The 21,598-nt window shown below is 30.4% G+C and overlaps 1 protein-coding gene across 1 annotated transcript; it reads left to right on the forward strand.

Annotated features, from left to right (window-relative positions):
* The first annotated feature begins 422 nt into the window (after positions 1-422).
* LOC129232167 (protein XRP2-like) lies at positions 423-14,077 on the forward strand. The gene is made up of 9 exons (XM_054866407.1): positions 423-511; positions 1,500-1,617; positions 3,730-3,821; positions 5,137-5,309; positions 6,957-7,060; positions 8,400-8,528; positions 10,381-10,461; positions 13,110-13,203; positions 13,893-14,077. The coding sequence occupies exons 1-9, from the start codon at positions 423-425 to the stop codon at positions 14,075-14,077; spliced, it is 1,065 nt and encodes a 354-aa protein (XP_054722382.1).
* Positions 14,078-21,598: the final 7,521 nt, after the last annotated feature.

Below are 21,598 nucleotides of genomic sequence, written 5' to 3' on the forward strand. Positions count from 1 at the left end.
TTTCTTGTAACTTTGACCAAGCATAACATAATAGTCAAAAACAATCTCCAAGATTTAAACTGCATTGTATGAACCTGCAACAGAAAAATACTTTTAAAACCCTTTTAGTTCACAAGCAATAGTTTGACATTCTTCGGGGATGCCCATTAAGGGTACATCCAGGGTATAGACAGCACCATTGAAACTTTAAAGCATAGTTAATGTGAGGAGGGTTTTTGATTTCTCTTTGAGGTACTCCATAGCATTTAGGGGGGGGGGGGACTCTTTTGTAATTTTTTGTCATCCCTTTCTTGTTACTGTTAGGACGTAATTTGTTTCTTCTTGTTGTGCAATTTTAATAATGTTTTTTAACAAGCATGTTTTGGATCTTCGTTCTGCTTTTTAAATGACAAATATGAATATTTTTGCAGTTTTAAACAGATATGATGGGGTGTTTATGTTCCAAATCAAAATCCGGTTCTTTCAAAATTAAGTCAAGTGACAGCAAGAAAAAAGAAAAAGGTTATTCTTGGTAAGTTATTAATTTTTTTTTTTTTAGTTTTAAGCAATCCAATTTTATGAAATGCAGGTGCTTTGATAGATTTTGCCTAATTCAGGGTCATTGACCTCTGGGTTTGTATTTTATGTGGTGCATATCTGCAAATTGATCATAGTTTCAAACAAATATAATTATGTTTTGCATTTATGCAAATAATATTTTTGTACAATTATATAGTTATTGTGACAGTCGCAGTAAGCATAAACATTTTGGCAAAAAAAAAAAAAAAAAAAAAAAAAAAACAAATGATTAATAACAATTGATTTTTGCCTCCTAATTTATGAGCCCAATATTTTTTTTAAATTGTGGAATGAATTGTTTAAAAACCTTAATAATAAAATGTTTTTATCATTCCGAAAGAAATAAAACTATATGATGCGGATTCTAAAAGTGTTAGCAAGGTTTTCCAGACTAAAAAAAAACAAAAACAAAGGGAGGGGGAGTGTGATTTATTTCTTAATTTTTTTCTTGTTTTCACTATATTTTTTAATACAGTGGAGCACCGTTTATACGTTTCTCTTTTATACATTTTTATCAATTATACTTTTTTAAAATTGGTCCCTGCAAAGTCTAATACACATTAACCTACATCTATTATACATTTTTTTCATTTGTACGCTTTTTTCATACAGTCCCTTCAAAAACGTGTAAACGGTGCTTCACTGCATTAAAATGCTTTTGCAACAGTACTCTATCCTAGTTTCATTTCACATTCAAATTTTTTTCAAATATTGATATTATTAGGATTTCTTTTGCAATTTGAATGTAAATTTGAATTTAATAACTGCTTAAGGATTTCCGTAAGATCTTTTTAGCCATTGTTAGTAATATCATTGTAAAGATAGGGATTCCTGCCTGCTGCAAATATGAAAATTTGCTTTGTTTGCTTAATTTAAATGTCATTTTCTAAAGGAAATTGAAGTGATAAAAAGTGAATCTGAGTCTTTACCTTTATGTTTAGGGAAAACAAAGAAGATGTCAATCCTAAAGACTTTACTATTGAAAATGTGAAGGACGAAACTATTGTTCGATTGCCTGGTTCCGTGAAAGGACAGCAGTTCATTATTCAAAATTGTGAGGTATGTAACTTCAGTCTTCTTCCCGTCTGCCCTTAGTGTAAATGGTATTTATTTTATTGGTAGGCAATGTCATTCTTTTTAATGATCTGTTCATCAAAGAATCTTTAATGTTTTTGACCTGTTCACTGAACTAGTTCATTTGACCGACTTTGTTCATTTCGAAAAGTTACAGGTATTATCTCTACAAGACTTTTGTACCTTGAAAATGTTACCTTTGGTTCATTATATTCTTTTAAGAAAAAGAGACACAAACTACCTAAAACTTAGAAAATATACCAACGAAAATTTAATAATGAACTATTTTATTTAGGTTTAGATGTTTTAAGTAAATGTAGTTCATTTTGTAAGCAATTTCTCAGTAACTGAGTGGTAAGACATGTTGGGCCAAAAGTCACAGGTTCGGTTCTTGGATTGTACAGTATTAAATACTAGTTGGCACAAATAGTAAATAAAATTGACATGATATAAAACAGTTTTCAAAATTGGTCTTAAAAAATAAATAAATAGATAATTGTCAAATACCATCATAAAAAACATTTTCAAGGGTAGAAAACACAAAAAAATTATTTTGAATGTGTAACATGAAAGTAATATTGAAAGATATAAAAAAAAAGTACCATTTGTTTCAAGGAGTCTGTCTTTTAGACCTGTTCATTCATGAACGGCACATCCCTAATTTATTTGCCTTTATCCTGGCTAGTTTTTATTAAATCCAATAGACCTTGAAATAATTACAGTGAAACCTGTGTATAATGATACTGTCTATAACAATAACCTGTCTATAACAATATTCTTTTTTTTTTTTTTGACCCCAGCAAAATGTCAGCATGAACAATCAAACTGTCTGTAACAATAACAAACTGTCTATATCTATTGAGATTTTTTTAAGGTCCCTACAGTATTGTTGTAGACAGGTTTTACTGTACTTGAAACAAGTGTCCTAACTGTTAGATGGCAAAATAAATTCCCAATTGGTTGTTTGTAACTATTGTTTCATTTGCAGTTTATTTGAGAGAACAAATCATTTTTTTATTTCATTATTTTTGGTGCTAAGAACGGTTTTTTCTGCTGTACCAAATCACCTATAAAACCCAATGAGGATGTTTGATTTTTAAATGATCAATACTTTTTCATGTGAAAGAACACTAAAGAGTTTAAAAGAAGTTTTCAACCTATATTTATGAAATAAAATTTGATCTCCCTAAGTATAAACAATCAATAACTTTTCTTAGATTGCTCCAGTGCTGTAGTTATGATAAAATTATTGTGGGGGATTCACAACAGAAAGGATAAGAAAAAAAAAAGTTCAAAACCAATTTACATCACATTTGCATTATTTTTACAATTAAAAACCAGATATTTCAGGGGATGGTGCCCCATCACCTCCATTCCTACTACAGCACTGATTACCCCCATTAAAAAAATCAAATATATTCCTCATAGAACTTTCATTTCACTTTGAAAAACACTGCACTTTAAATTTAAGTATCATGAAGCAATTTTTTTGTCTAAAAACAAAATTGAAATTAATAGCTACTTCTGGAGCACTTTCTTCAATCATTATTAATTGGTTGTATTTTATGTTCAATAAAATAGTTAGTCAAGTATAAATCCTCATACTTCACTAATCTATATATTCCTTAAAAAATTATGTCAAATTTTTAATGAAGAAACTTTATGTAGCCCACTTGTGACGTATTTTGTAAAAGAAATGAATGACTATAAAATGTACTACTGTAGAGTTTGTATATTGCTGTTTAACTATATCATATCATAAAACAGTATAGTATTAATGTTCAACATTTTTAGTGTGAAGTAAAACCAACCATGCACATTAAGAAATATTTTAGAAAACAAAAATTAACATTTCATGATACATTCTAAAGTGATATATTATGCAGTTTTGTATGAGTCGTTCAATATAATTAGTCAGAATGCCGTGTTATAAATTTTGAAAATTTTTATATTTGGAAGATGTTGAAGAATTAGAGCCAAACTCTTTCACATATAATTGTCCTATTTAAAATTATACCTTCTTTATTAAAAAAATATGTAATAAATTTTGGAGTAGTTTACTATTTTTTGAATGTAATTTCTGCTTTTTACTTTTAGAATAGCAACATCTATATTTATGACTACATCAACACCATTACAGTTGACGATTGCAATGGGTGCAATATTTTTATCGGACCTACGAAAGGAAGGTGAGTTAATGTATCTTTATAAATTCTAGATTGAAGGTAGTTTAACATGAATGACATTTATCTGAAAAGAATGTAGTACAGGCAAAAATTTGCACTGATTTATTATGAACTTAGCTCTTTTCTTTCACCTGTAAGTTTCAGCATTAATTTAATTTCCTCATTATGACATGATTGAAGTTCTGAATATGGTTTCAGCATAAATGTAATTCCTACTAGTATTATATTAAATCCTGCACATTTTTTGAGATAAAAATACAGTGGAATCTGCTTAATTGGACTACCGGTTAATCGCACCAGCCGCTTATTCCGTCCAAATCTTAAAAGAACCCAAGCAAACCCCATGACTGAAGCCTAATATTATTCGCTTATTGGGATCAAATATTTGTTTAATTGGACCTAGGAACATCAGAACAAATTGGGAAAAAAATTAAAATTGCTCGCTTGAAGCGAGTTTCAAGTGAGTCTACGAACTAAGCAGCTAGTGCTATAAAAATTTATAATGGTTCCTAGTAACTTTCAATTAAACTCAGCAATATTTCCTGGAAAAAATGGTTAATGAAACCTCCTTTGCATAGCCGTACTGTTCCAGCAAAGATCATAATTTCAGTGAAATTTCAAACTTCTTCAGTTCAGTAAGCACATTCAATAATATGTAATTTTTTTCTTAAAAAAAAAAGAAAATTTTTAGTTGTAAAATACGTGATTTATATTTCATTGAAATTTTTAATGAGTACATTTTAGCACTTATTTTTTTACTCTCACATTTTTAGTTAATTCTAGTTATTGAATCAAATCGCTACTGACTGTAAGGAATAACTAAAATCATATTGGTCTGACACGTTGTTGAATGCATGTAAAAAGATTATTCGCTTTATTTAAATTATTTTTAATGAAAAAATTTCGTAAACAGCAATTTTTCTTCTTATCATACATATGGGGCTCACAATAAAAATAAGGGAATTTAAATATTTTGTGTATACCATGTTTTTCAAGCTGCACAGGTCTTGTTCGCTTAATCGAACCAGCCAGTTATTAGGACTAAAATATTCTCCTCCCATTGTGGTCCTATTTACCGGAATCAACTGTATATAAGTTAATGTTTCTACTTCCAAACTGATTATAAAAAGTTACAACTTAATCTAACAATAATCATAGCCTTAAGTGAAATTGCAATGATCACTATCATCAGTTACTATTATTTATTTCTAATTCTATATTTCAAAGAGCAACTAATTATTATCCTCATATTGTCTGCAGGATTCTTTTGAAGTCAAGCAAATTGAGGTGTTTTCATCTTGTTTTTCCCTTCTTTCAGTGTTTTCTTGAGAGATTGTGCAGAGTGTCGATTCTTGATAGTTTGCCAGCAGTTCCGATCCAGGGACTGCAAGTTGGTGGATATTTTTCTTTGTTGTGCTACACAGCCTATCATCGAGTCATGCAGTGATATACGCTTTGGTTGCTTTTGTTACAACTACTCCTTATTAGAAGGTATGTATGAAATGGATTATATCCAGTTGAGTGATTTTTTATTCTGTTACTTAATTACTTTGTGTTGTTTGTAATTATTCTACAAGCTTCTGTTGATTCATCTGATGTTTGCAATGCATGTTTCTTTTATATACCTATTTTATGTGTAAAATTTTTGTTTCTTGTATGTCTCTTTATTTATTGGTTTAATATTTGTACTTTTTTCACACACAAAACAGTTTTACTGTATAAATATTGCAAGCATACTGTATATAATTTATTATTTTTTTCTTAAGTCAAAAAAAAAAAAAAAAAATCAAATAAGACCCTGTAAAAGTCACTAAAACCGTTTAAAAAATTCTTTAAAAATAAAAACAAATAATGACACCTGATATTATTAATTTAATATCTCAATACAATTTATTATTTCAAAAAAAAGAAAAAGAAAAGGATGTATGCTTATGAGGTGGAGAAAATTTGTACCCATGTGTCTGGTCATCCCCCCTCCCTTTTCTTTTTTGATAATATTCTTACTCAAAAAAAGAAAAAGGTTTTGAAAGTTCTTTGTCAAAATACACCAGCGTCATATATTTTTGTTCAGTTTTGAAAAGTTTAAATATTAATAATAAACAAAAGGAAATAATAGTAATAATGAGTAATATTATTATTAACGGGGAAGTTTGACCTTACATGAATGAGTTCAGTTTTGAAAAGTTTAAGTATTAGTAATAAACAAAAGGAAATAACAATAATAATGAGTAATATTATTATTAACGCGGAAGTTTGACCTTACATGAATTCTGATTTGATTTCATGACTTAACTATTGGGTTGGAGGGAAAGTTCTGTCGTATTTTAAAGAAAATATTTGAATTCATTTATTAGAATATGTGTTTGATATTAAACAATCATATATGCTCCGTTATATGTTACAACTTGTTGCCATCTTTCAGGTAACCTGTGAATTCCTGTTTTGTAGAAGTTCTCGTACTTAAAGTTAAAATAGTCAGCAACTACCTTACAAACACTTTCAATAGACTCAAATTTTTTCCCCGTTAGATAATTTTGCAGATATCTGAACAGGTAATAAACAGATGGTTGCATGTCAAGGGAATACGGTGGGTGACTAAGGGCTTCCCATCCTAATGCATTCAGTTTTTGTTGTGTCACCATTACAGTATGCGGTTGAGCATTATCGTGGTGGAACACTATGCCTTTTCCAGAGGCTAATGTTGGCCTTTTTCTGTGATAGCTGCATTCAATTTTTCCTGCTGATTGCAGTACATATCTATCCTGATGGTTTTCTCTGTCTCAGCTTTCGTAGTACATTGGACCTTTCCTGTCCCACTACACACAAAGCAGTACTTTTCTTTGATGGATACTTGGTTTTTGAACTGTTGCTGAATTCAAATATTTTTTTATAAATACGACAGAACTTTCCCGTTAAAATACGACAGAACTTTCCCTCCAACCGAATAATATGATATTCTTTTCATAATAACTAATATCTCTCTTTTCCCATGAAAGGCATATATTTTGTTTTCAGAAAATTGTTTTAACCTGTCAAACTGAGCTTCTTATTAAATATTCTTTTATTATATGTAATTCTAAATTTTGTTCACTAAAAGACAACGGAAAAGGAGATTTTCATTTATAATTTTTTTTATAGATCAATTCAAAAATGCCCATCTGAGTATCTTCAATAATAATTGGAGCAACATCCATGATTTCACGCCTGCCGAAGAGGATAGGAATTGGAGTTTACTGCCAAAGGTACTGTGTCCTATTCAGGTTCAAAGAACTCTCTGTGATTTATGTGTTTCATTGCCAACATCAAAGATTCTTGAAACATGTTTTTTTTTTTGTTTAATATTTCTATTTGTCCATTTGTAATGCAAATACATAAGCAATGCCTGGGAATAGATTTCGGCTCAAACGGGCTGGCCATTATCAATTTATCAATCCTCATGAAGAAAAATCATCTCTGAAATTTTTTTCTTCTATTGCAAGTAAGAATTGCTTCTAACAAGATTTTGTATGTGCGCATTCAAGTGCAAATGCAAAAGTGATGAAAAGCAGAAGTCTAGTCATTTTATCAATTTTTATTGAAGATTAAGTACCCTTTTCTATCTATTTATCCTGTTGCTAGTAACAGTGGCTTTTCTAAACTATTCCAAATGGTTACAACCAGAGATCTCGTTTGGACGTTTGGATGCTCTTTGACATTTTGTAGAGAGGTGAAATTCGTTTTGGAGATGCAAAAAATATGTAAATGAGGCCCATAATAGTGATTAATTTGATTAAAAAACTTAACATTTGAGCAGGGCTCAAAAATTATACTGCCCGACATGCCCTGGAGCATGTAAAAATTTCAATCGAACATGAATATTTTACTCTTACATGATCAAATTTTTTTGATCAAATATTTTTGCCTAAAACTTTATTATTTCATATTTTATTGAAAAATTACTGTATCCTTACTTGGAGCTCAAAATTTATTTCAAGCCCTTTTGCTAAGATAGTTTGCTGTTTCTGGTTCACTTGAAAGTGATCCTTCCCGTTATATAATTTAAATTGTGTTAAATTTAACGATTGCTTAATATGTACTATTAATACGATGGCTTAAGGTGGCTTAATATGTACTATTTATTCAAACCTGCCTTAATGATGGCTTAACCTTAACTATTGCCTTAATGATGGCTATTAACGATGGCTTAATATGTACTATTTATTGAAACTATTTTTTTAATGATTTATGTAAAAATAATTCTCCTGATTAATGCTGTATGACAAATTCATATGCTTTTATTGACATACAATAAGGAAAACTGGACATGTAAAAATTCGGGCATATATCTTTTAGACAAACATGCCAGGCAGGGCATGTAAAAATTGAAAGATTTTTCTAGCTCTGCTTTTGAGGATAAAATGATTGACGTAGCACAAATATGAGATCCATACTATTTTTTCCGTAATATTTGAAACTTTGACACGTTGTATTGTTATTGCTGTTTTGGTGCTTTTCCTTGTAATTAATTTTATAATATGATTATATGTTTGCTGAAATATTTTATTCGTTTATTTATTCATCCACATAGTAAACATTTTACAGGATGCAAGAATTGAAGACTTCTTTCCCTTGCCAGCTCCAGAGAAACTGGGAGATTTGCAAATTATGACTGATCCTCAAAGTAGCCTTGTTCCTCAGACACATGGCTGTTTACAAAGAATATCAATGCAGGTACATTGCCTTTTTCAAACTCAAAACAAATATTTTTGATACTCTTTAATGGGTAGAGAAATTTATACTTTATGAAAGTTTAATTTTTGCAGTGCATTTTGTTAATGTAAGTTTACGTTTGTAGACCTGAGTGGGCAACTCTTCTTTATGTTTGTTTTGTGTTTTGCCTTGAAATAAATGAAATATTATCTTTGATTACGTACAAAAGTTAGACATCTCCAACCAATATTCCATTAGAAATTTTTGAAAGAAGGTGTTATCAGAGACTACGTTTTTGATGAACGTGAAGAGAAATATTACATCTTTTCTTCCATTCAGGACTGCAACCAGACTTTTGTTTCGGAGGGGGTTTTACAAAATATATTTTTAAAAACATTTATATGGTGGGTTTATCAAATTTGGTTTCATGTGTATTCTAATAATTTTTGTTGCAATTGATTACCTGAATGGAGGGAGAGGATGTTCTTACAAAATGCCATATTGTTACATAATAAATTAATTTCTTAACTACCATAAGCACACAATGAGTATGTACAATTTTTCAGTCATACTAATTTCATTTCACAAATAAAATTTAAATAATAATAATAACAGCAATATTATTTTTGTCACCAAAATATAAATAAATAAATAAATAATGGAAAGTATTTCTTTGGATGAAAAATTTCAGAGGGTGCTTGAACCCTATAAACCACACTTTGCATATAGCACTGCTTCCATTATTGTGAAACTAAAGTGTTTTTTTATCACAAGCCTCACAATGTTTTCTTATTACAGGGCCTGTGCTATGGATTTGGTATTGCTAGCTAACAAATTAGCCAAATTTTAAAGGTCTTGGCCAAATTCTAAAAGTCTTAGCCAGAGACTTAATTTTAATAGTGAATTTTTATTTTTTATTTTTTGAAAACTTCAATCAGAGCACAAAACAATAATTTTATAAAATATTCAATGCAAGTGCTAATATTTTAAATATGCAGTATACGCTCTTAAGTTTAATAATAAACTCTTAATAGTAATGCGCAAGATATCTAGTTTCCAATTTGACTTTTTATTTCTTGTAGAATTTCTAATTATTCTTTTGAGCATTCTGGACCAACCTTTTTTCTTTTTTGTGGACATTTCTGAGAGTTTTTGGCTTGTCACTACTTTGACCAAATCAGGGTTTCTTCGTCAAATTTGTGTTTTTTATCTGCATTTGGCATAGTAGAGAAAGCTTAGCGCAGGCCGTTATTCGAACCAAATGTTGCTTAGATCAGCGTTGCCAAACCTTTTTTGATCCATTGATGATAAAAATCTTAATATCTAGTACATTTTTTCTACTAGATAGAAAAAAGTACTAAATAAGTTAATAGTAACAGTTTCCTTATCTTTTATTAAAAAGAGTATGTATATGCAAAGGCAAGTAATTATTCTACTTATTATCTATAGTTAAATAGACCTCCTTAAAAAACAAGAAAAAAAACCCCAGAATATTATGAAAATAATTAAATTCCAGTCTAGATAAGAAAATAAAAAGTCAAGCATGTGAGCACACACCAACCTTGTGGACCTTCAAACACAAAATTATGGAGCTGAGATTATAAAAATATGGCATTAGAGGGAAAAAGTTTTATAAAGGATTTAAACATATATAAAAACCTGAAGTATAAGAGGATGCAAGTATTTCACTGAAGCAGAAGGATGTTTTCTCTTTGACTTTTACTGTTGTATAAATATGTATGTTGCTAAAACCTGCTGTTGCTGTTTTTTAAAAGTGATAATTTTCATTCTCTTTTTCCTAAATATGCACAATGTTTAAAACTTTTGACTTTTCTTTTAAAATATCTAATTTCTCTTTTTTTTCTTTTTCCAGTACTGCCTTGTAGTTTTCTTCTCTGATGGTCATGCACAAAATCGGGCCCTGTCACTCATCAAAGAATTGGAACAGACTGACGTAAGTATTTATTTTGTTGTTTGGTTTTTTTTTCTTTTTTTAAATTAACTAATTGCCAACATGAGTCAATCAGATTCTCCATCATTACCAGAAATGGTAAGCTAATTAAAAGCAGGTGTGTGAAATGTTGAAAACTGAAAGTACCACTTGTGCAAAATAATAGTTTCACATAGTGGTTTAAGGCAAAAGTTCTCCTTTGAACTCCACTGTGCTGTGAATAAGGCTTATATGTGTTAAGAAAATATGGACAAAGCTACTTAGGGTCAGTTAGGGTAAAAGAATACTGAATTTCAATGTTTGAACTTCAGATCCTTCCTGTTCTTTTGGATAAACTGATAGATAAAAATTTGTGCATTGTTATCAAGACTACACTCTCTGAGAGTTATTGGGTATGAAAAATATTATTTTATGACTGTTAGTTAGGGAATGAAATCATGTTTAATTTTATTCCACTGTGTTTCCTTTTGTACCAGAGACTAGGTGATTTAGATAGGCCTAGAAACCAAGTAATGATCTTCCTTTCCACCTCGAGGCAACAAAAATTTACTTTTGATTTGTGGCAACAGTAAAATATAGAATAAGATTTTGTTTATTAAGCTGAAGGTGAGATAACAAGAATTTGGCCATTTTTATCGAAAGAAGTTCATTTAGATGTAAATAATGTAAATAGTCTTAAATAAATGAGTTTTTCAATATAAGCTTTTTCTTTCAAGACCGTCATGAACTTTAATGTTACTGCGTAGACAATTTGGCTCACAAAGTTAAAAATGTGTTACGAGACGGTAACATTAGGAGATAGGTGGAAGCACCCCATTTGTTTCCACATGAGGTTGCCGTAGGTAAATCAGTTCAACATTCACAATCAATTTAGAAGCTAACAAGGTTCTAAGATACTCAATCTGCTGCCCTTAGGTTGCTGAATCCCCGAAATGTAACCTAAACTCACTTTTAAAGAAAATTCATACAAAAAATTAAATTATGTGCACTAGTTATGTAAAATGCAGACAAAGGTGTAATTTGCATCATCGCACATCAAAAATAGACTAGGTGAATTTCATGACTAGAAGCTGCTGCACAATAAAAACTAGTTGAAACTGTTAACTCGGATTTGTAGACCTGCTGGAGGGGAAAATGTAAGATCACTAAATTTTTCCACAGTGACATCTTCAAACAATGATGACGCCTACCCAATTGTTTCGCGACCCGCGGAATTCTTAAAATGTCTTCCATATGTTACCTATTCTTCTTTCACCAGCATTTTAGATTAAAAATTACCTTAACTGTGGTAATAGAGTTTGTTTCCGTTAACCTCTTGTTTCCTTTCCATGTACCCCAACAATCCCTACTACTTGTAATACTGTTTCTTCTCTTTGACAATTAAATATAATGAAATCTCAATAAGTTGATTGGAAAGCAAAAAAAAAAAAACATTTATCAACAATTTGGCTCATTGAAAACAAAAACAAGACTATGGAATAAAATAAACTATTACTACTTATACTCATTAAATTTGTAATAGGAGCAAAAATTGATAAAATAATGTGTTAAGGTGATTACATATCTACTATTTGACATAATTATCACGTAATATAATTACTAGATAAATTCAAAGGTTTATAAATTGGAAAACAAATTAAATTTTTATGCTGAAATATAGCAGTTTTTACTTACCAAAAAAAAAAAAAAAAGAATATATTTTATAAATAAATCTGTAAACTAGGAGTCAGGAACATTTTAACAGGATTCTATGACAATGCGCAATACATTGGCTACTCTTCTAATATCTTGAATAGAAGGTATTTTGCTACTGGCTTGAGTTCTTACTTCTTTTCAACACCAGAGAAGTTTTCGCTATTCTCACTTTTGCCTGATTGAATATTTTCATCAGTTGGAGACTCTAAGACTTAAATCTGTTATCAACTGCAACAAAATCCATAAGATCTGTGTTTTATTGGATGTTCATTTTCTTTTGTAAAAAAGCTCCACTCAATTTGTAAATTTATGTCAGATTTATTAGATTCACTTGCCCAGACGCCTTTTGATGCCTTTCTTTTTGTTCATATGGTTTGAGGAGAAAACTATTTTGACTTATGATGTTACGTTAGCAAAAAAAAAAAGCGAACGACTGTCATGAAATAAAATTTGGCTTATCGAATCTTTCAACTTGACAAAATTTAACTTACAGAAAATAAATAACATTAATTACCCATTCAGGTAGGCGGGAATAAAGGTTCACTCCAGCTTGTCAAAGTTTTCAGCTCATCAAAGTTCAACTTACTGAAGTTTCACTGTAATTGAAAGAGGTTTTTTTTTTTTTATCAGAAGTTTTATCCAGTAGTAAAGTGTTCTTTTGGTGTGTGCTTATGTGTTGTAAAATGCAACAAAATATGTTATGCAATGAATAGAGTACTGATGTGTGAACTAATACATGTGCTATTGCTAAAGGATTTAGTAATTATTTGCATTTGTTTGTTGATAACTTCATTTATTTATTTTTTTCTTACTGCTTATGATGCATTTAAATTGCCCTTTCTCTTATCTGTAATAACAGCTTACATTTAACATAAATGTATTTTTTTTTTTTTTTGTTGGTCCGGTTTTAACAAAATTCAATCAATTTTATATTATTTTTTTTCTTGTTTAAACAGAACATACTTCTTCGTACAAAGGAAGTCTTACTTGAAGAACAAGCTGCTGAGCGAATATTTGGCACCAATGCATACAATAAAATTGTCAAAAGAGGTATTTTTGGTTATTTTTTCCATTGCTTCCATTTTAGTTAATTTTTTTATTTCATAAAAATGTACGGTGTTTCAGTTTTTGCTATCAAGTTCTGCAATTTGATGAACCAGGGGATTGCACCAAAGTTCTTGTAGTAAATCTTACTTAGTTTAAGTATGAATTTTTACTTGCAAAATTTAAAACATTTTGCTGAAAATCCTTCTTTAAAATTTAAATTTTTACATGTAAAGAATATTTTAAAAACGAATCACAATTGTTTAAAAGAACAAAATAGCAACAATAATATTTTTCTGTTTAAATATATTTGTCTTCTCACGCTCTAAAAACTTATGCTCTATGCAGGCCCGTCATTTGTGCGATCTGGGGGGGGGGGGGTCAATTCCCTCAGTGAAATTAGGCATTTTTGTACGTATTTTGTTGTTTTTTTCCTTTAAAATGTAAATATGTCTCTATGTTGTTTTTCCCCTCAACTTTATCTGAACCCTGAATCATCACTTTCTTTGGTTCTACTAAAATGACACAAAAAATTCAAAATTTACTGATTATTTAATTAATTTTTATTTAATAAATTTTATTTAACACATTTTCATGTTAATTGCTGCTTTTTTTTCTGCACATTATTTATCTCATTAGAAATGTTATGTAATTTTAGTTTTAAATTGTGATTTGCTGTATGTGCTTTGATTTAGGTCCTGTCATTGCTTTGGAGTACAATGGAAAGGACTGTATGAACATATGTTTTGAAACAGCAAAAAACATCGCCACTGCAACAGGATGCACTGGTCTGATCTACGTCAGCACATGCGCTAAAACTGCCCGCAAACAAATTGAGAGTTTCTTCAGTCATGCGGACATGCAACTATCTAGTCAATAAATTATTTATCAGAAATTATAGTAAAGTTTAATATATGAGACAGTACTGTCTTAGCTGTCAAAGATGCTGCAAATGTTTTATTTTGTTACTTATTGCAGGTTCAGTAAGTCTAAAATTACAGTAAGGGTTTTTTAATCTGGCATGTTTGAGATCAGGGCAAGATTACATTAATGATTGAGCATGTTCAAGAAGTATCTATCAAGAATTTCTGTGTTTGATACAGAAGATGAAACTCTTTTGACTGTATCTTTGTTTAACTGACAATCTCATAATTTTTACTTCCTTTTACAAAAAAGAAAGCAAAAAAAGTATTCATGAAAAAATTTTCACTCAAAAATCGACCTTAATTTCCATTTTGCTCACCCCCGAATGAATGTTGAGTTTTTTTTCGACTCGACCACACGTGTATAAATGCCTAAGAACGTCTAGACCCCCCAAAATGTCCATTTTGATGATTCCCGAGTCAACAACAACGAGTTTTCTTGTGACGTCTATATGTGCATATGTATGTTGCATAACTCAAGAACGGTATGTCCTAGAAAGTTGAAATTTGGTAGGTAGACTCCTAGTGGGGTCTAGTTGTGCACCTCCCCTTTTGGTTGCATTCGGGTGTTTCTAAAGGGGTCTTTTGTCCCTTTTTGGGAGGAAATCATTGTTAATTTCGATGTAAACTCAAGTGGTGTTATAATTTGGCGGACACTTGGCGATATATCGCCAGTCTTTTGGTCGCCAACTTGGCGAGAAATTTGGCGATTTTTTAAAATATTTTTTAAAAAAATCTGTTTTCAATTTGGCCACTGTTGGTGATATTTAGAGAGTAAACTATTGACTCACATTAAAAATGCCAATAATGGGAAAATGGCATTAAATTGAAGTAAAAGGAAATCATGTGATGCACACATCAGCTTGTTTCTTTTGTTGAGTAAGCAATAGCATTTTAAGATCGCTGGAGTCGAAACTTTGCTAGTAAAAATGGTGTCAAAAAGCATACTACTTGAGTGGTATATTGGTGACTCCGAAAAAGACCCTTTTGCAGTACCTGAATGTTGTTTGAGCAAAACAGTTATGTGATTAACACAGTGGTTGGAAAAACTACATTTTTTTTGTAGCGAACGACAACTACAACTACTTTGTTACAAATGTAGTTAACTACAACTACAACTACTTTTTTCAAAATGTAGCAACTACAAACTACTTTTGAAATGTAGTCACTACTCCACTACTTTTCAAAAAATAAGTAAATAAAGAGCATATATACACATTAGGGTGCCCCACAAAAAACGTAAGTCGATTTTTCAAGTGGCATACCCTCTTATATTTTTCCTTTTATGTCAAAACAATTGTGCAAAAACTTTTACAGTATTTTTTTTAACAACAATCTCTTTGAAATCTAAAACGTTTATCCACGGAACATTCTCGGCAGCCAGAAAAAACAAAGGAGTTACTAAATTGGGGGTTATCGTAAATTCATTACTCTTCTTTTTCAGTCAAGCTCTATTCAATACAAATATTGGCGAAATAGGAAAAGTAAGATGGCAAACAAACTAATGGTGTCCAACAGATAGAATGTATGGCGTCAAAATGATATGCTTGGGGTGAGCTCGTGTTTTTATGAGTCCTATTTCTCTTTGCACCTGTTGATGTACTTGTGTAAAATTCGCTCCAGTGAAATTCGCTTGAACCTTGGTTTTTTTTTGTTTTTTTTTTTTTAAGTTTATTTAAAAGTAGTTTCCATAAATCGCTACAAACTACTTTTTTTTGTATCGAACTACTCGCTACACTACTTTTTTTAAAAAAGTAGTGCACTACACTACAAACTACTAAAAAATATAGCTACTACAGTAGCGTCGCTACTTCCAACCACTGGATTAACAATATCACATATTGTGAAATTGATGTGATAGTTATTCATCTTGAAATTTTGTTGTATTGTTAGGCTCAGGTGCTTACAAACTTTAAGCTTAGTACTTGAAGTGTTTACCTTGGGATTTGCGAACATTTCAAAGTAGAAACTGCACACATAGTTATTATGATGTTAACATATAATATGCCATGAAATAAAAAATACTGTTTACAGTTGTTTGGTTTGGGAAAGTGAACCATTAAACATTAATCAAATTAAAGTTGTGGGCAGAGCAAAGAGTCCAAACCGTATAATGCTGGATTAAAAAATGCCAACTGATCTTGATAAAAATATTTGTAGTCGAAGTTATAAGTTATATTTTCCTGATGCTTTAACTTTTTCTGTGATTTCTGTCTCTATATTAAACTTTCCTATTCATTTATTGTGTATATAAAATAGTGTAAGCAAAGTGATGTAGTCTTTTTTTTTTTTTTTTTTTGTAAGTTGTGGATACATATTTTTGTGCATTTTTTTTTTTTTTTTTTTTAGAAAAATAAACTATTTTACACAGTTCAAAATGAACCAGAGAAATTCTGTGGTAAAGGTATCTAAAAGATCTTTACCATGCCATAATACAATTTAAATGTATAGAAATATCTCCACAAAGTTTTTTAAAGCTAAAATGTTGTTAAAAAAGTAGTTTTTTTTCATTTTCTTATTCCTTTTTCCCTTATAATGATTGTTTTGCAAATTGTACCAACAATTAATATAAATCAATAATTTTTCAAATTATGTTCCAATCTAAAAAAGTTTTATTTTCATGATTTTCAAAATGTTGTTTAAATATGCTATAGTATTACTTTTATTTTTTCATGATTTTGAAAATCATGTTTAAGTTAGTGCAACCGGTATTTTTTTGATTTTCAAAAAGATTATTAAATCTAGTTTTAGAGTTTATTTTTGTAATTTTCAAAGTCTTTCATAGATGATTTTGCCTAATGATTTTTAGCATTTTCTTCAAAATATTGTAAAAAACTAGCTGAACTGCTTTTTTTTTCAAATCACTTTGAATTTTGGTTTAGCCTTTATTTTTACAATTTTTCTAGATTTATTTTGTTTGAAAATACGAAGAATTTCTCTGCCTCATTTTAACTTTAGCTGTTCAGGTAATTTTCGTGGTGTCCCAGTTAGAAGTATTTCACATTCCTGATATGTTTGAGAATATGTATTAGAAAAGTAAGTATAGCTTTGATTACCATTTTTATAAAAAGTATTGTCACACATTTGAAATATCAGCATAAAAACTTTTGAACTTTTCAGGAAAAAAAAACATTTAACTTTAAACTGGCATCATTTTTTACACAGTCATTTTTGTATTCACAAATAAATGTATATATTTTGTTTTGCATTGTATATTTTGTGATAACATGTTTCATATAAAGAAATATCAGTCTAAAATTTAGATCATAAAAGTTTTTATGATACATTAGTTAAACTATTTTGAAATTATTTTTATAATTTTTATCTAGTCATTATTTATACCATAATTACAATTTTATCATACATTTGTTTTTTATTATTTGAAAACTATGCTTTTATTAAAGTGATCTTGTGCAGTTTTTAAAGTTTTTAAGAAATATCTTTATACTGTTAACACATGTGCTTAGAATATATTTTAGCTATTCAATTGAAGGATATAACTCATTACAAAATTCATGTCTGTTATTGCAATCAGTTGTAATAAGGTTTAGTATGAACATTAGGGGTTTCTTAATTCAACCTGTTGTTTCAATATTTAGTAGTGTGCTTAGAGTAACTTCCATCCCTTTGATAAGAAAACAATGATTTCTAGGTTTGTATTATGTACCAACATTAACTGTTTTCTATTAAGCATTTGATACTGCACAAAATAATTATTGATGATTGTTGAATGTGAAAAATTAAATACTAAAATCAAATATACTAAATATTAATAAAACTAGTTTATAACAACCAAAATGAAAAGAAAAAAACAATCAGGTACCAAAGTACAGTAAACTCCCGATTATGTGCGGAATAAGGTGGCATGGTAACCGCGGATAAGCGAAAACCGCGGATAATCCGAATAATAGTTAAAAAAACGATACTACTGTATACAATAGCTGAAACATATGAATAACACTCACAAATTCATTTTAATTTTTGCTAAAAACATTGCTACATTCCATCTACTAACATTGAATGTAAAAAATATACATATGTAAAAGCTAAAAACGAACAATAACACAATGATAAGTTTAAAAAACATTTAATGACCGTTAAAAAAATAGTGAAAAGACCCGCGGATAATCCGAGCCGCGGATAAACCGACTGCCGATAATCGGGAGTTTACTGTATTTGAGTTTATTGTAAACTTTCAAAAGATTAAGCAACATTGACTCAACAAGGTGTTTTTTAGGGGGGTCAACTCCCTACCCGCAAAGGCCTTGGTTTTAACATATCTTGCCAATCCTAAAGGTAGATTACATGCGTGTAAGGACTTTTATGCTCCCCCCCCACCACCTATGGTAACTTCTGGCTGTGCTAGTTTTGAGTAATTGTATTTTGCAAGGTGTTTCAAAAATAACAAACCATTTTATGTTCAGTATTTTTAATGAGGAAAACAACTACATGCATTTGACCTATATTCATAGTAATTTAAGGGGAATCAGTACCCTAAATACTTCCAAAAATTCGATTTTTTGATTTTTATATATTTTGAAACTTTATTTCAATACCTTTTAAATGACACAAACTTCTTGATCGTGCTCATATTAGAAGTAAGTTAAAATAAGTTTTTAAAAAATGTAAACCTATTTTGATAAGGTATGATTTTTTCCTTTAAGTTGCAATATCTCGAATAGGTATTTTTAAAACTAAATGTTCCTTTTTTTTCAGAAACTAAATTGTGTTAGACTTTGAAATTTTTACCACATATTTCATACATCTAATTGCATGTACTGAAGTAAATTTTTTCTCATAATCAAAAAGTATTTTTTATACACCTGATTTGGTGTTGGAAAATGACATTTTTCCAAGACTTACACATTAGAATTTGTTTAAAAAAACTAAACTTTCTTTCTGTAAAATTTTACTTCAGTATAGAGAAAAGAGTCTACTTAAGGTACAGAAAAAATTTCATAATTGTATCTTTAACAGATTTTCAGAAAAAGGTACATGAACCTGTGCAAATTAGCATTGACAGTATAAGGGGTACTGACTCCCCTTAATTAAGTTCAAAATTTCAACATTTCATGTCAATCTACAAAATCCAGCATTCCGCCATGAAACAGAGCACATCTCTTACAAGGAGAGGTTACGGTCTCGGAAATTCAGATCGGGATGAGATTTGGCAGATTAGTAGTATCCCTTAAGGGTACTCTCAGGGTAAAGTAATAAAGCGCACTAGCCATAAAATTCCTAAAAAACAGCCTTTAAAGATTTACGCGCAACTTATTAACTAGTAGAGATTGTTCGTAACAAGCGCCCGGTGGTCATGTGGGCAGCGCGCTGGGGTTCCATGCGGTCGATCCGGGTTCAAATCCACTGCGAGTTTTTTTTTTTTTTTTTTTGTTCATTTATAAAGTAACTGTTACAGCTTTGTACAATTTGAATTGAAGATAATGCGAAATTTTTAAACACGTAAAGCACTTTAATAGAGAAAATGGAGATAAATTAAATCGATACAAGTTAAAATTTGAATTACAACGCCTACAAAATTACTGTGGAGCTTAATTTATAGATGATTTTTAACAATATAGTTGTTATTTATATACATACACCAGAATGATATTTATCATAAAAACATGGAAAACAAAAACTGTTTTGACATCTCGCACAATTTATAAAGGAAGATTGCTTACAGGATCAACTTTTTTGTGAAAGAGTCGTTGGAAAACATACTTCATTTACATTCAGGAAAATTTCTCTTTTGTCAGAATGTTTAGAAGTATACCAGGTATATCGAATCATTTTATCAAAAATTGGCGATGACAGTTGATGATGGACAATTGATTGTATTTTTATGCAGTCTTCGCGGGTATTTATTTCTCTATTATTTTCAACGTGAAACGCGCAATTTTGTATATTTTTTATTAAATTCTTTACCTGTCTATAAAAATAGACGTCGCAAGGTTGAACAAGTGGAGTACATTTTGGTGGAATCCCTTTAACTGACCAAGTTGGAGATTTTTCATCATCCTGGAAAATTTAATCATATAGTTCAGGTTTTGTTTGTCCTCCCGAAGAGTCGATAATCAATAGAAATTCTTCTTTTCCCACATAAAACTTCAAGCAAACGGTTTAAAAATTCGATGTATAGTCTTGTCGTTACCTTTCCTGATTTGGAAGATGTTATTATGACATTTTTATATTTTTGTGAGTATTTATCCATTGTTTTTTGAATTCGGGGGCCAAAAATACCAGTTGCTTTTTGTAAACAAACAAATACAAAGGGCAGAACTTTTCCAGACAGGGTAAAAGAATATTGAGCTGTATATGAATGCATTACTCTATTCATGTCGTGCCTTTTGACGAAAATAGTTTTACATCCCTTTCGAGCCAAAGTCCTGTTGTACGCCGACTGATACTGACATCCTGGAAAAAGGAAATGGGAATTAAAATATTTTGTCAAAATCAGGCGCGGATCCAGAGAGAGGGTTGTGGGGGGGGGTCATGACCCATCTTTTAAATGACCAAATATAGAATAAAATTGCATTTTTGGGACATATTTCGAAAAGAAATTGCCCATTTTGCACAAAAATTACCCTTTTACCCCTCCCTTTCCGAAAATGACCTCCTCCTAAACCAGAAGCTGGATCCGCCCTTGGTCTGAAGATCGTAAAATAAGTTTTTAATTACTTACCTGTTTGGTCAGCATTGATAACATAATCGTTTTCGAAATTCGGTATCAACTTTAACGTCTGGATTACAAAAGTGTCTGCAGAAGCCAAAGTTTCTTCGATTGTCGCAGTTTCTCTTTTTGAAACAAATTTTGTGACTTTTCGCTGACGAATGGCATACTTCCTTTTGAATTTTTTTACCCAACTGTCAGATGTTTTAAATTCAAAATCTGTAAACTGTCGTGCTGCTGCTAAAGCTCACTGTTGCAAGTTCCGAGTAGTAACTTGTTGATAATTCTCTCGAGCTTCTAGAAAACGATCATATGTCCAAGAATTGATTACATCGTATTGATCTAATAGATTTCCTCCATTTTTTATTTCTTTCTCCCATTGCGATAAATATTCATTTTTTTTAACCTTTCTTTTGTAACGTTTGTAGATTCCATGAGAGGTGAGCCGTTGCTATGTTCACAACTTTAATTTTGTAATCCAAAGGAAGATGCTCTACCTCTCTTCTTTTTTTCTCTTCTGGTTCGTATTCAACTGATGAGCTTTGAATTTGGACTTGCTCAAAAGGTTCCTCCTCACAGTTTTCATTTTCATGAGCAAGTTCGTCCTCAGTTACAAATATTTTTTCAACCAGCATATCCATAGTACGTTCATAAATTTCTTCGCCCATTAACACTGCTTCACGAGAAATTGAACTTGATTCTGCTGCAATAAAATGATTTTCAGTAAGCAAGCTCTCGTAATAAACGACCGCATCTTTTAATCTCTGCTTCAACAATTCCTTGTGCAATGAATTTTGATCCATTTTGC

The sequence above is a fragment of the Uloborus diversus genome, unplaced genomic scaffold, assembly GCF_026930045.1.
Source record: "Uloborus diversus isolate 005 unplaced genomic scaffold, Udiv.v.3.1 scaffold_11, whole genome shotgun sequence".
In the NCBI taxonomy this organism is placed as follows: domain Eukaryota; kingdom Metazoa; phylum Arthropoda; class Arachnida; order Araneae; family Uloboridae; genus Uloborus; species Uloborus diversus.